Raw genomic sequence first — 15,870 nt, forward strand, 5'->3', positions numbered from 1 at the left:
GGAATTCATGATACTCTCGATGTATTGTTTAAAGTAGCCCGGGCGTTTGCCACTAAAATTAGTGGCAAATACCGGTCTTTTTTGGGTGCTTCCGTATAAAACATTAGGACGTTAATATCCCGAATCATTTTCCGCAATTTCTCTCGCTGTCGAATTCGAGTGTAAGTATCAAACTTTCTGAGACTTTACTTCTGACCTGCGACGTAGACTATCAAATTTAAATATGCTATCTTGTTTATCTTAGGTGTAATTTGATCTACTTAAATCATAATAGTGTTTGTTTTCATCATATCAACTTAAACTTTTTTAAGGTTTTTATCATTTACTAGGGTCTTGTGCAATGTTCATCAGAAGTGTAACGTTGCAAAGATCTTTTCAAAGATTGCTTTCCAAAAATTGCCTACATACGCTCTGTACACAGGTATTTATATACTTTTTGCAATATGTTTCTCTTGCTTCTACCTTAGGCCAAAAAAATGTCTTGTTTCCGGAAATCGGTCAGGTAAACTTTTTTTCAAAGTCACCCGGCCGCAAAAAGAAATTTTTTTTTGTGCGTCGAAGAAAATAATTTTTTTTCGAACTAAATATTTCAGACAGGACTCAAAAAACAAAACGTTTTCTCAAGAAAACACAAAAGTTTTGTAACAGAGTAAATATAACAGCATAGATGAAGGAACGTTCTTATATATTTGTATTGTAAGATGACTAATTGTAAGATTGCTGATATATCAGAACGAAAAACTGAAGACTGTATATTGTAAGTTTTTTCAAAACGGTTAGTTTTCTAATGATCAACCCAGAAGAAGGGGGTGAAACTATTAAGTCTTGGGGACACGAAAATTTTTTTTCGGGTTGGTGCAATGCAACATGCTCTATCCCACCAATACAAGAAAAAAGTGCGTTTCCCATGGTTTCTTTTTTTGTTTCAAAAGTGAGGGAAATACTCAAAAGACACGTTGATTTTGTTCCTGGAACAATGAAGCAAAATTCATTCGAATAAATTTTGCTCCATTGTCCCAGGGACATTTCATTGGTAGAAAGAAAAATGGGGTGGAGACACGAGAAAGTGTTTCAGGTTGTTGAGATGGAGCATGTTGCATTGCACCAACGCGAAAAAAGCTTTTCGTGTCCCAAAGCCTTTGGTTCAAAAAACTGTTTCACATATATTCGGTCGCCAAACAACGCGCACGGCTCGACCTTTCATTGAAAATAGGAAAAAAGTTGCGCGTAAAAAATCAAAAGCAATTGTATATGATAAAACCAAACACACAGTCAGTCAGTATGTTTACCTTCTCGCTGATTGGCTACTTCAGAAAGAACAATAGAAGAGACGCACAGCTTTGCGCACAATATTGAATTTTTTAAACTTTCATAAAAGCTCACTAAAAGCTCACGCCGTTCAAAGCGACAAGTCTTGAAGGCTTAATTTATTTAACTTATGCAATAATCGAGCCGTGTGCGTTGCAACCATTGAGTTTCAAGCCCGAAGGACTAGAGGCGAGGCGAATTTTTTTTTCGTACATGGTGGGAAGTATCACCGATGGTCGGAAGTATCTCATCTCAACGGTCGGAAGTAGCGTCGCTGGTCGGAAGTATTTTAAACTTAGAAAATCTAGTTTTCGATGGTCAGAAGTATCTTCCCTCGCCGGTCAGAAGTATCAATAATGAAATTTTGCAGAATCAGCAAAATCTTGAAAACAACAACAAACAAAGATGGCGGCTTCATGCAGTGATGTCATGTGCTGAGTTAAATACGTTGGCAATTTAACTCAACTTCCAATACGGAACTTGTAGCAGCTGTGAATGAACATATCCAAATAAAGAAGAAAACCATTGATGTGAAAGGAGATCCTTTGAAGTTCAAAGCAAGAATTGAATGTTTTCTAGAAACAGACGAAGATGTGGCAAACTTTATCAAGTTTTACAATACTCAGCCAATTCGATTGACTTCATACTCGCCAACTTTGCCAAATCCACAATTTCAATGTCAAAAGATCATAGCTTCATGGCAAATTTGTACATCGCTACGCAGCCATTATGATTCCCGTTTTGTGATGTTTCGACAGCAGTTTTCTGTTGGCGTTTGTAGATTAAAAAAATTGTGAACTTGAACTCTCTAGGGTCAATGGCCCAGAAGGCACTGACACTGCGCACTTCTGACTTTTTGTCACGGCGAGAAATTTCCAAGCGAGCGGCCCGCGCAATGAATTTTTTTTTTGGTCTTTAAAATGAATGTCGAGTTACGCAAAACGAGTTAATATTTCCGAGTTGTTCATATCAAGAGTTACAGGTTAAAATTTCCGAGTTAAGTGCTGGTCAGCAAAATTTCCCCCAGTGGCAAAATTCGGGGAATTTTCGGGCTTAAATCGGGGAAGAAAAGTGACCAAATATCAACTTTGTTTTTTGCATCCACGCTGCCAGAATTTTCCACCATTAGACCACCCTTTATTAGTGCGTGAAAACTAGAAGTGCATGTTTTTGAGCCTTCTGCTGGGAACGCCAAAATAACTCGAGAATCTACAAGAAGGAAAATAACTCGAAAATTAAAAAAAACGAAAATAAACTGAGTTAATAAACGAGCACCCTTGCGAGCCAGGGCCGATAAACGATTCTGCGACTTAAAGAGGCCAGTACCGTATAATTGGAGGAATCGTTTAGAAAACGTTTATATCCCCCGTCAACGCGTCCATCAAGAATCATCAACAGCGTAAGAGGGTTAGATAAGCCATGGAGTCGAGGGTGATAAACGAGGAATAACTCGAAAATTCAAAGGGAGGAAAAATACTCGAGTTAAATAAAATACCAGAAATAACTCGAAGTTTTAAAGTCAAGGAAAATAACAGAGTTACAAAATTGAGAACGACGCCATAGAAGGTACAAAATGACGTCAATATTTCCGAAAATACCGTTATAACTCGTTTTTATCGTAACTCAGTTTTTTGACTCGAGGAAAATAACTCGGGATTTCCGAGCCCCTTCGCTATATTATCATCAACTCATTTATTAAAACTCGGTGTCTATTTTGCTTACCAGAACAGCTATCTTTCGAGAGACTTTTGCGTCTCTAAAATATTTTTAGAAGTGCGCAGTGTTGCCACAAAAAAACTCGGAAGTGCGCAGTGTCTTGTGAGCCTTCTATGGGCCCTGACCCTAGACAGTTCTAGTTCACTGATTTTATAAGAACTGGAAGTGCGTGGTGAGCCTTAGGGGCCATCGTATAGCTTTCCTTTTACTTCCTCTACCATTTAAAAAAAAAATTAAAAAAAATTCGCGCGTAAATAGCCTTTGTGCTTGTCATACAGGCTAATTCGACTTTGATACTTCCGACCATCGAGGGAAGATACTTTTGACCATCGAAAACTAGATTTTCAAAGTTTAAGATACTTCCGACCGGCGACGCTACTTCTGACCGTCGAAATGAGATACTTCCGACCATCGATGATACTTCCCACCATGTACGAAAAAAAAATTCGCAGAGGCGAGACTCCTGGATGGGAAATGAAACCACGTATTTCCCATCCAGAACGCCCGCGCGTAGTTTTTACACAAACGCCGGATTGAAACTAAAATCTATCCTTAGATTTCAAAAAATGTAGTCCTCCAAAACAAAGGAACCGCCAGATACAATCCGTCGTCATGATTACGGCGCGTGAAACTTAATGGTTGCGACCAACTTCGTTATTTGTTCCGTTTGTTTGTTTACTTCACATGCGTTTGATCGCATACATTTTTATATAACTGAGATAGAAAGAGAGAAAAAGCTTAAAAGCATTTGATTTATTGATTTGAAGAAGGAGGGAGTTGAAAAAGTCGCAGGTTTTTTAGCAGGGCTCTTTTGCCCTTTCGATGGTAAAAAATATTCACAAAATGGTCAAAATAAGAACATGTTAAGAACATTTTGAGGCTTAAAACTCAAAAAGTTAAGAACATCCGAAGGCTCCAAAAATTTTTGGATGTTCTTATAAAAAAATGTGTAACGCATTTCGGTGTTTTTGAAATTTTTGAAGCCTTTGGTCTTTTTGAGTTTTTATTTTCGCCAATTTTTTGAGTATTTGTGTCCATTTTCTTAAGAAATCGGGTGTTTTAGATCCCGCTTAAAATGTTCTTAACATTTTGGCCATCGAAGCCTTATGTTTTTATATAATTTGTTCTTATAAAAAACGTGTAGCTCAGTTTATGAATTGCTTTTACCACCCCTGGTATTATACCATACTGTAATCCATGCTTATTGGGTCAAGGGTTATCGTTTGCAATGGCTAAAATATCTAAAAAAGCTTTACTTTACGAAATAGTAAAACCTGGCTGCTTATAAAAAATGAGTACTTTTTCGATAGGATATTTTACGATGTATCATTTTAGTCTTTTAAAACTATGAAAACAATCTACATTCCTAAAAGAAATCAAGTAACCAAGAACAACACACAAATAAGTTTAGTATTTCTGACAAAAATCTAAAAATGTAAAAAAATACATTTTGCGGCCGGCTGGGTGAGTTTATTTTTTCGTCACCCGCATTTCCGGAAACAAGACTCTTTTTTTTGGCCTTTATCACACAAGTTATAATGTATCAAGGAGGTGACATTTTATCTGTCAGCAAGATAGTTTTCTGTCTCCTTGAATATAGCTTTGTTGCAAATCTGACTCAACAATCTGATTCAACAAATTGCTACCATTTTGGTCGAGTGGTATATCAGTCAAGGCGCAGTAATGTAGTGGTCATCGTTCTTGACTTCCGTGCTGGAGGTCAGGGTTCGATTCCCACTCGGTGCTGCGATTTACTTGACAAGTGAATGTACCTTGGCCCGGGTCAACCCATCCCATGTGAGGGGAATAGGGTACCGTCACTCTGATACAAGAGTGTGGGGAGTTATGCTGGACATTGAATATGGTGTGGTGATGGTACTCATATGTTCAATACCTGTGAGAACGCAAGGTGTTCCCGTACTGTTCGAGTATCATCATCGATACAGCACGGCTCTGATGTGTCGCGAGCACAGAGTACAATGTCTGGTAAGTACTCTGATTTACCTATCTAGGGGTAGGAAACTATCCCGGGATAGGGCCCGGTCCGATGATATCGGAGGGTCAGCTTCTCAGCTTCTTTTCCATCGGTATTTCAGTCAGTATAGAGATAAATTTATTTATCTGATACTCGGAGTTTCGTGCCGTTTCAGGGCAGTTTTCAGTCTTAAATTGTATATGCTTTTACATTTTCAGCAACAACTAAAAAGAGAGATGTCTTCAACCAAAGATGATTGGTCTGTCTTTGATGGGAAAGAACATTTCAAGACCAGATCTTCCATTATCCAGCCACTCATTGCTCAAGTTTTGAAAGACAAACTTTTAGATGATGCGAGTGACTCACATCTTGTTGATGTTTACGATCTTGATGCTTTTGATGAACGGATTGAGAATCTTCTTGAAGCATTTCACGAACCGTTTTTCCTTCACGCGCTTGCCGTTAAATCGCAACCTTTTGCAGGTATACTGAAACATGCCACAACGAAATATCCACAGCTGATTGGTTTAGAATGTGCTTCTTTTGAAGAAGCTTCCTTAGCTCGAGCTATCGGTACCAAGAGCGATCACATTGTTTACGACAGTCCTGTCAAAACACAACAAGAGCTCGAAAAGGCCATCGAGTGTGGTTTCTATATCAATACTGATAACATTAAGTGAAATGGAGATGATTGATAGTATCTTAAAGAAACCAGGTCTGCAAACATCCTCGACTTTTGGAGTACGAATCAACCCTTTGGTTGGAGAAGGGGGTATCGCAATGTCCAGCACTGCTGGTAAAAGTTCCAAGTTTGGATTGTTCTACTGTGATGAGACCTTCGATTCTTTACTGGAAGTTTTTAAAAGGTTTCCATGGCTACAAGGGGTGCATTGTCATGTTGGATCACAAGGATGTTCTCTAGATCTTCTTTCCAACGGTGCACTTGCCATTTACCGAGCAGCTGAACGTCTCAATGCAGCCCTGGGTGAACAACAAATCAAATGTCTGGATATCGGTGGAGGTGTACCCACATCCTATACCAGAGATAAGGAAGCTGTTTCTTTTACCGAGTACCGAAAAGTTTTACAACAAAAGGAACCCGACTTTTTCTCCGGTAAGTACCGAGTTATTACCGAGTTTGGTCGGTCGGTTTTCACGAAATATGGTATGACGCTAACTCATATCTCATGCGTAAAAGGCAGTGATGTCGATTCAGTAGATGCATTTGATCGTTTCCGCGGGAAATCTAATGAAAATCGAATCCTGTTGACGCACGTGGGATCCAATGCACTCATGCGTGAAGCATATCAATTAGCTATTAAAGCATGGCGACGTCGGTTCACTGTATTCAATAAAGAAGGCTCTGAGAAAGAAATCGATTCACAGGATTTCTGTAAATATGATGTTGCTGGTCCGTTATGTTTCCAAGGTGATTATATTGCCAAAGATGTGTTGTTGCCAAGGGATATCTCTAATGGTGACATTCTGGCTATCCACGATACAGGGGGTTATACATATTCACTATACAGTCATTACAACAGCCGATCACCGCATGCTGTTTACACTGTACAAAAGAATCATAATGGAAAGCTCGAGTTGAAATGCATCAAACCCAAAGCAACAGTCAATGAAACAATTCAGTTTTGGAACTACGAACAATTTCAATAATTTTATAGTGTTATATAGATATTTCAAACAAGAGCTCATAATTTTATCATTTTTTAAGATATTTGATACTCTTAGAAGTATTATCTTTAAACTTCTATTGATTTTAGTTTGACTTATTATTTTCAAAATGGACTTTTCCAGAAAAAAACCGTATACCCCTATTGAGGAGGTCCATCATTTTGTGGGTGGAAATGCTGCAACCCCCTGGAATTCCAGGCAATTTCAGGCTTAAACTCCTCTGGAATTCTGAATTTTAGTAGGATTTAAAAGGCTACCCCCATGGAATTCCAGTTATTTTTGACAGATTTTTGTATCTCCCTATGGAATTCCGCCACATATCAAACCTTACCCCCTTGGAACGGAAATGGACCTCCTCAACAGGGGGTATACGGTTTTTTTTTTCTGGAAAAGTCCAATGAACTGCTTTTCAATAAACATAGACATTCGTTTAACTTAAATCAATTTAAAGCGAATCTCTTTCCCGTCGAATTTCTATAGATCACTTGAGCCTTCAACTGATCAATGCCAATAAAGTATGGTCAACAAACTTGAAAATACACGCCTCAATCTTCCTGTGGTTAATAATAAATGAATCTTTTGGAGGCTCTGCTTTTCTTTTCTTTTTTGGCCTATCTTTAGGGGGATCTTAATGTTGCCCTGGGTATGTCCGTCCGTCTGTCTGTTATTAGGTTTTCTCGGGATTTGGCTCATTTGATTTTTTACTCAATGATGCAAAATGTTATTTCCCAAAATGTAACGGAGCCCGATTTTCGAAAATATTTTTTGGACAAACTTCAGCCAAAAAGATACTTAACTGATTGGTCATTTGAAGTAATAGAGATGACGCGTTCTATAGAAAAAGTAATAAGATTGTTTTTATTACAAGCTAACGACCAACCAAATCACATTAGAACTTGTACAAACTCCAGCTTGTCCCAAAAAACTGCAAAAAAACTGGGGTTTAGAACTTTATGAAAAACTGGATCAATAACTTCGGCTCAAAATACGAATCTTTACCCCATCTTTACCTATGTTTATCTATAAGAATCACTATTAATAGCAAGAATGTTCCTGTCAAGTATGGTGCCTACATAGACATTAACGGTAATGATTAGCTATAGAAAAACAATAAAACTCATTAAATTTAATTTTACTTCATTTCATTCGTTCATTTTCATTTCATTTCATTTTGACTTTCATTTCAATTTCATTTCAATTTCATTTCAATTTCATTTCATTTTCATTTCAATTTCATTTCAATTTCATTTTAATTTCATTTCATTTTCATTTCAATTTCATTTCAATTGCATTTCTTTCACATTTCATTTTCATTTCATTTCACTGGCAATTCATTGCATTTATTTTAATTCATTTCAATTCATTTTTCATTCAATTTTATTCAATTGCAGTTTATTTTCATTTCATTTCATGTATTTCATTTCAATTGTCAATTTCAATTTCATTCACGTTCTTTCATTTTTCCATTCATTTATTTCATTCAATTTCATTTCATTTCGTTCATTTCATTCAATTTCAATTTCATTCATTTCATTGCAATTTTATTTTAATTCATTTCAATTTCTTTTAATTTCCATTTCAATTTCATTCAATTTCATTTCATGTCATTTCAATTTCATTTTATTTGCAATTTCAATTTCATTCAATTTCATTTCAATTTCATTTCAAATTTTCTTTCAATTTAAATTTCATTTCAATTTCATTTTAATTTCGTTTAATGCATTTCAATTTCATTTTATTTATTTTAAATTCATTTCGCTTTCATTTTAATTTGATTTTATTTTCATTTCAAATTTTCATTTCATTTCAATTTCAATTTTATTCAATTCATTTCAATTCATTTCATTTCATTTCATTTCAGTTCAATTCATTTCATTCATTTCAATTTCATTTCAAGTTCAGTTCATTTTCATTTCATTTCATTTCAATTTTATTTTAATTTCATTTCAATTTTAGGTAAATTCATTCAATTTCATTTCATTTTCATTTCAATTCATTCATTTTATTTCAAATTCATTTCATTTCATTGAATTTCAATTCCATCATTTCATTTCATTTCAATTTCATTTTCATTTTCATTCAATTTCATTCAAGTTGAGTTGAAATAAAAAGATTAATGTCCTTCTCGGCCATTTAATGTCCTTCTCGTCCACGTCTTTGCCCTTATTGTCCTACTCGGCCATGAAGTGATTTTTTTTCATTCATTTGATTTTAATTTGAGATGAATAAAAAGTTAAGTGTCCTTCTCGGCCATTCCCTCTCGTCCACGCCTTTGCCTTATTGTCCTTCTCGGCCATGAAGTGATTTTTTTTTCAATTCATTTTGAATTCAATTTGAAATTAAAATGAAATTGAAATGAAATTAAAATGAAATTGAAATGAAATTAAAATGAAAATGAAATGAAATTAAAATGAAATGGAATTGAAATGAAAATGAAATGAAATTAATATGAAATTGAAATGAATTTAAAATGAAATTGAAATGAAATTGAAAATGAAATGAAATAAACTGAAACTTTAAAATGAAATTAAAATGGAAATTAAATGACCTGAATGAAATGAAATTGACTTGAAATGAAATGAAAATTGAAATGAAATTGGAATGAAATTGAATGAATTGACTGAAATGAATTACAAATGAAATTGAAATGAAATGAAATTGATGAAATTGAAACCCTGAATTACAACCTGCAATGAAATGACATTAAAATGAAATTAAATTGAAATTGAAATGAAAACTCCCCTGACCATAACTCCCTTGCCCTGCCCTTCCATGCCCTTAACTGCCTTGCCCTGCCCTGCCCCTGCCCCTGCCCTGCCCTTGCCCTGCCCCCCCCTGGACTCCCCCTGCCCTTGCCCTAGCCCCGTCCAAATGAAATATGAAATTGGCAAATGAAATGAAATGAATGATTCCCCTGAAAGTCCCTTCCATTTCTTGCGCTTTTTTCTTGTTTTTCGATCAGCTAATTCATTATATCGCTAATGTTTCTGTAGGCCACCATAGTCAAGTCACTAAATTTTTTGATGAGATAGATATTCTTTTTTATTATGAAGGCTTGATTATGAAGAATATTTGTGTTTAGACATGAAATTTCGGTTGCTAGACGTTTTTTTAAAGAAAAATGAGCCAAATTTGATATTTTTTATAAGCACATTACCAATTACTTGGTTCAGCTTCTCTCGAGATTGGCTTATTCATTCTTTATGATTTTTTGCACAAAGGTGCATAACTATAATCCCTCGAGTGTGGCAGAGCCCAATTTTCGAAAAAGAATTTGCGGGGGAAATCCTGTTCAAAAAACGGCTTAAAAAAGGCTTTTTTGGACTATGTTGAAAACTGGATCATTATTTTTTCCTAGTTTTTTGCATAAAAGTAGGGTACAAATCAAATCATTGGTAAAAGATGGCTGAAGCAGATTTTCACCAAAAAATATTTTCGCCTCAAAAATTATATCTTTATCCTTAAGAATCATCATTTGTTAGCATACTTCAACGATCTTAACCAAACTACTCAATTTTTGATGAGATATAATCTCGGTCAAAATATATTGAGAATTTTGGTTAATTCCTCGTTTTTAGCAAGTCGCTTTTGGGCCAATTGATAAATTTATTCGAATATTTCAATTCGGGACGGGATTATAGACTTCCAGGCTATAGTCTGAGCCCTTTTGGACCATTCTTGAACTTTTGGATACTCAGATCCTAAGGTCGGTCTTAAAGGTTTTAGTTTTACATAAGTGTTCCCGTTTCATATCAGACACATATCATCACACATATAAATGACAACGACATAGCTGAAATATTAAATCAACAGTTTGCAAGTGTCTTCTCTAAAGACGACGGCTTATTACCTGAAATCAAAGGTCCTAAAGGATCGAACATCAAAGACATTGTTTTCACCAGAAACGGCATCCATAAATTGCTATCGAATATCAATCCTAAGAAAGCTTGTGGTCCCGACAATGTCTCAGCAAGGATTCTCCATGTATGTGCAGACATTTTACCTGACATCTTTGTTTTACTTTTCACGGCATCACTCGAACAAGGAGCCATTCCAAACGACTGGCGACATGCATTAGTGACTCCAATTTACAAAGGCGGGAATAAAGACCGATCAAAAGCTGAGAACTATAGGCCGATCAGCCTAACATCGATCACTTGCAAGCTTATGGAGCACATAATCCACAGCAATATAATGACTCATTTTGATCAGGACCACACACTTTCTGATACACAACATGGCTTTAGAAAATTTCGATCATGCGAGACGCAGCTAATTCAAACCATAAATACGCTGGCGCAATCTTTGAACAATCGCGAACAAACAGACTCCATTTTGTTGGATTTTAGTAAAGCCTTCGACAAGGTTTGTCACAGAAAACTTTTATTGAAACTTGAACATTATGGCATCCATGGAACCTTGCTTAAATGGATAGCGGATTTTCTGAACAATCGTAGTCAATGTGTAGCTGTAAGAGGAACTCTGTCAAAGCGGATAGCGGTCACTTCAGGTGTCCCTCAAGCTCAGTTCTTGGTCCCCTCTTGTTTCTTGTTTATATAAACGATATGCCCTTGCATGTTGATTCAAATATTGCTTTGTTTGCTGACGATTCCTACTTATTCAAAGTAATCAAATGCCTAAATGATGCATATTCATTACAAGCAGACCTTGACAAGTTAGTGGAGTGGGAAAAGCAATGGTCAATGGAGTTCCACCCGGGGAAATGCTATGTACTTCGCATAACAAACAAACGTAAAATTATTGACCACACCTATACAATCCATGGTCAAAACTTGAAGGCAGTTGATAAAGCGAAATACCTTGGAGTAACCATTTCCAAGAATCTCTCTTGGAAACATCATGTTTCAGTCATCACTGCTAAGGCAAATTCCACCAGGATATTTCTTCAAAGGAATCTTCAAATGACAGACACAGAAACTCGTCTCGTTTGCTATAAGACATACATCAGACCTCTAGTAGAATATGCATCTTCAGTATGGGACTCACCTGGGAAATTGAATATAACATCGCAGTTAGAAAGCGTCCAACGAAAATCCATCCGTTGGATTTACAATAGGTGGGACAGGGAATGTTCAACCCACTTCGTTATTGAAAGATGCTAATTTGGATATACTTGAAAATCGTCGCAAAATCAATCGCCTCAAACTTTTTCACAACATCATGTCTGGTTCAAAAACGTAGACAAATCAATCCCTCCCCACGAGACAGCGTTGTAAAAACGTAAAATATAAACAATTACTGGGCTCAATCCAGTCCATACACAATGTCTTTTTTCCCAAATGTGGTTCAACTATGGAACAGCCTTCCAAAAGAAGCAAACATCTATTGAAGATACTGTTGTTTTTATTGATAAAATTAGTGGTCTGAACTTAGATTTCTAGTAAACCATTGACTCCATTTTATGCTAATTTTATCCCTTATCTTCAGTCCTAAATCTGTGGATCTAATTTTGAATTATTTTTGTCAACACCTACCCAAATCTAGAACTCAAAGCTTGAAATCATTTGGAATCTCTCTACTCACTAATAAGCTTTATATACCTTTTAAGATGTTTTTATATTTATTTTTAGTAAATAAATCTTGTTTTTATATGCAATTTTTAATCTTAAGTTTATTCTTTTAAGCCAGATACATATATTTTTTATCACTATTTATTTACCTTATATTTATATTCTTTTCTAGATAATATTTGTGAGAATAGGTTTTGTAACCTCCTGTAAATTATCGAATAGAAATTCTTACCATGACACAGTGGTGTGCTATTGTTATATTATGCTGATATAAGCAAAAAAATGTTTTTCCTTCCCTCTTTCTGATCAATCTCTCTCCATATCTGTGTCAAACCAATGTGAAAAAGCTTGTGAATTAAAATTCAAAGATGAGCAAGCATTTCGAGAAAATAATTGCGGGGGAAATTCCGTTTAAAAAACAGCTAAAAAGGCTTTTTTGGACTTTTTTGCAAACTTGAATCTCAATTTTTTTCATGAAAGTAGGGTGAAAGATGGCTGAAGCAGATTTTCACGAAAACATTTTTTTGCCACTAAAATTTAATCTTTATCCATAAGAAACACTATTATAAGCTTAGATCGATATGCTCCTAACCAAATTACTCAAATTTTAGATAAGACACGGGGGGTTGGTACTAAAATCCAAGATACATAAGTAGTAAAAGGTTTTTTGACGATTTTTGACATACCTAATTTTTGAAAAAGGAATTTTAGTACACACGTACTAAAATTTTTTGACATTTTAGCATAGTGACCACCTAAATTAGGCTTATTTTGGAATTCGGTTTAGACTTTCAAAAAAGTGCCAACTCTTGTTATTTAAAGCTGTCAATGAACCTGATCTATCTCTCTCTATTCTAGATAAAGACTCAGAAACAGTCAAGACACTTTTGCTCTGCTCTACTTGAATTATTGCAAAGATTGATTGGTTATTTTTCACCTCTAATTTAAAGCTTGCTATTTTATTTCTATCCAGTTATCCATGGTTCTTTACAAAAACAAAGCATTCAACTTCGAAAACATTTTTTATTCATTTTTTTATAAATTTTATATAAAAGCAGAACATTAAATACATCCCTGTCTCACAGCCCCGGCGGAACTTTTTTCCTCAGGGGGGATAAAAATTCCTATTGAAATGCTAATGGGGATAGAAATTCTATTGTTCCAAGGTTAAAAACCCCAATGGGGATGGTTTTGGATTTTTAAGCATGGAATTTCCATGGGGGATGACATCAAAGTCGATTTCCCAGTGGGGCTGAACTTTAAGGGTGGGTATTTTCCCACCTGGGACGAAATTTTTGCTTAATTTGTGACACAGGGGTGCTTAAATCTTATGTAGAAAGTTTTTATTTTTTCTCATTTTGCCTAAAATGCTCGGTCAATTGTTAAATTTTCTAAAATTTGGTGATTTTTAGTACTCATGTACTAAAATTTTTCTTAAATTTCTTGACCCACCTAATTTGGGATTTTATAAACATGGTACTAAAATGCTTTAAGGCTTTTGTAATAACACCACGTCACTAAAAGTCATGATGTCTGAAATTTTAGTACCGACCCCCCCCCCCCTTGGATAAGATAGATATTCTCTCCCTTCCAACCCTCTCCCTTAATACCACCCCAATGAGTACGGGGGACGAAAACGAAATTTAATAAATCGTCACTATTTGTGTTCTGAATAATTATTTTAACGGTCACGCTCACGTAGATATCAATTATATATGTGTTAAATCTGGTTAAATGCATAAGCAAGTAGGTCCATAAAAGTATTGCTTGTAAACTCTTAAGCTCGTAGCTTCGGATCACCCAAGAAAGCTTTCCAAAAATGAAAATAAAAAGAAAGATGAGAACGAAACGAAATATGAGTTTCAAAGTACTTAACAGAAAAGAACACTTCAGTGTCAGACCCGCTGTCCCATACTGCCATCATCATGAAGATTTCTTCCTTGATTCATGAACGTATAAACGGCTGCACACCCATATCCTTTGTATTTTTGTAGAAAACACTACAAGCTTCGTTACTGCCTCGTTAAAAACAAAAAATGAAACAATGAATTTTGATGATATACCTCTTGGGAATACCTTACTAACAACGTCAAAGCTTCGACAAAAGTCTCCGTTGTTCTACTCTTCTCAAGTCTTTTATCTATATCATAGCAAAAATACCAGGCAAGAGGCAAGATCATCATCAGCTTGTCAAAATTCCGACCAATATTTTTAAATTTTGACTCAAAAGTATGGAATAATTCATATGACATGGGCCCTCAACTTTGGCATACTATTTTTTTCATTTCATAAAAAAATTATTGCGGAGTGATAAAAGTGATTTAAAAGTAAACAGGCACTTGAAATTCTGCATTTCTGTGTTGAAAAATGTTGATAAAATATGAAAAAATTTAGGATAACTCTTTTGTCCATCAATCTTTTTACCTAAGTAATTCAAAGAAATAAAATTGTGACGGAATTTTGTTGGATTTTTTATACCAATTTTGAAATACAGGCGGAGACGAAGCTCGCTTGAAAGACACAATAGAAAATAGATGTCCAGTAATTTATATGTTCATCCTTTATCGAACGTTTATTCTTGGAGAGTTTATTACTAAGGCAAAATATGAAACATGTACCTATTTGATCGTCCCTGTCGAGTCCCTTATTTTTATGCTCTGAAAATATATTAAAGACCTTCATTATCCAAGCTATTAAGGGAACTTATTTTGGCGGAAACTAATTATGGCGGATTTGGCGAATTTAGACGAAATTCGCCAAAATAAAATATTTTGGTTACTTGCCAAAATAAGTTCCCGCCAAAATTAAATTTTTTGTTTCATTGCCTAAATAACCCCTGAAATTCATCAAAATTGCTCAAAATAAGGCAAAATAGAACAGATTTACGCTGTCATTCGCCAAAATTAGTTCCCGCCAAAATTTAAAATTTCGCCGCTCGCCAAAATAAGTTCCCTTAAGGTAGATTAGCGTGCAAAGAATCGGCTTTAGGCTACCATTTTGATTTTCCACGAGACTCAGCTGCGTGCATCCTAAAGACCTAAAGAATAACATCCCTTTTGGATATTGGATTCAATAAATCAAAAGATATGATAATAAGACCGTTCTGTCGTTTAAAAAAGAATAATCTTTTGTTTAATGAGCTTTTGTTTGTAATCAGATCAGACTGTTTTGCATAAAACACCACACGATGTCTGAAGTTGTACAGCTTGATGAATGCATTCACGTTTCGTCTTTCAAAGAGTTCACGTTGCACATGTAGAGAAGTAGAGAGTGGTTTTGGTTTTCTGGATGTTGTTTTCTCCAAGACATGGTGATTTGAGATTTCATATTCTTAGGCTAAATTGAGATTAGTGAAACACAATTTCAAATTTCTGGGGCAATACGTTAGCCTGCCCTAATGGATATCAAGGCTGTAAACAGTTTTCATATTTTTGGTGTTTCTGGTTTACCGCCTGCTTTTCCTAAAGCGATTTGTATTCCCATAACAAAATGCAGACATGCACACAATTAGCTAGAAATTCACGGACTTTGGGTTTTAAATCATCTAGGTGGACCCATCTACAATAAGACACCCCCTTCTCACAGACTCACTGGGACCCCTTTCCACTATGGAAAAACTGTCCAAAATATTGTCCCCGGTGGAAAATTATCCTC

At 35.4% G+C, this 15,870-nt stretch overlaps 1 protein-coding gene across 1 annotated transcript; it reads left to right on the plus strand.

Moving 5' to 3' along the window:
* Window positions 1–338: 338 nt before the first annotated feature.
* LOC136818742 (diaminopimelate decarboxylase-like) lies at window positions 339–6,769 on the plus strand. Its single transcript, XM_067074980.1, is given in 3 exon segments — window positions 339–421; window positions 5,218–5,676; window positions 5,678–6,769. Coding segments are annotated over 3 exon segments (1,530 nt in total). The 5' UTR covers window positions 339–340; the 3' UTR covers window positions 6,668–6,769.
* The last annotated feature ends 9,101 nt before the right edge of the window (window positions 6,770–15,870 follow it).

Source organism: Clytia hemisphaerica, unplaced genomic scaffold (genome assembly GCF_902728285.1).
Source record: "Clytia hemisphaerica strain Z4C2 unplaced genomic scaffold, Clytia hemisphaerica genome assembly, whole genome shotgun sequence".
NCBI classification, from domain to species: Eukaryota; Metazoa; Cnidaria; class Hydrozoa; order Leptothecata; family Clytiidae; genus Clytia; species Clytia hemisphaerica.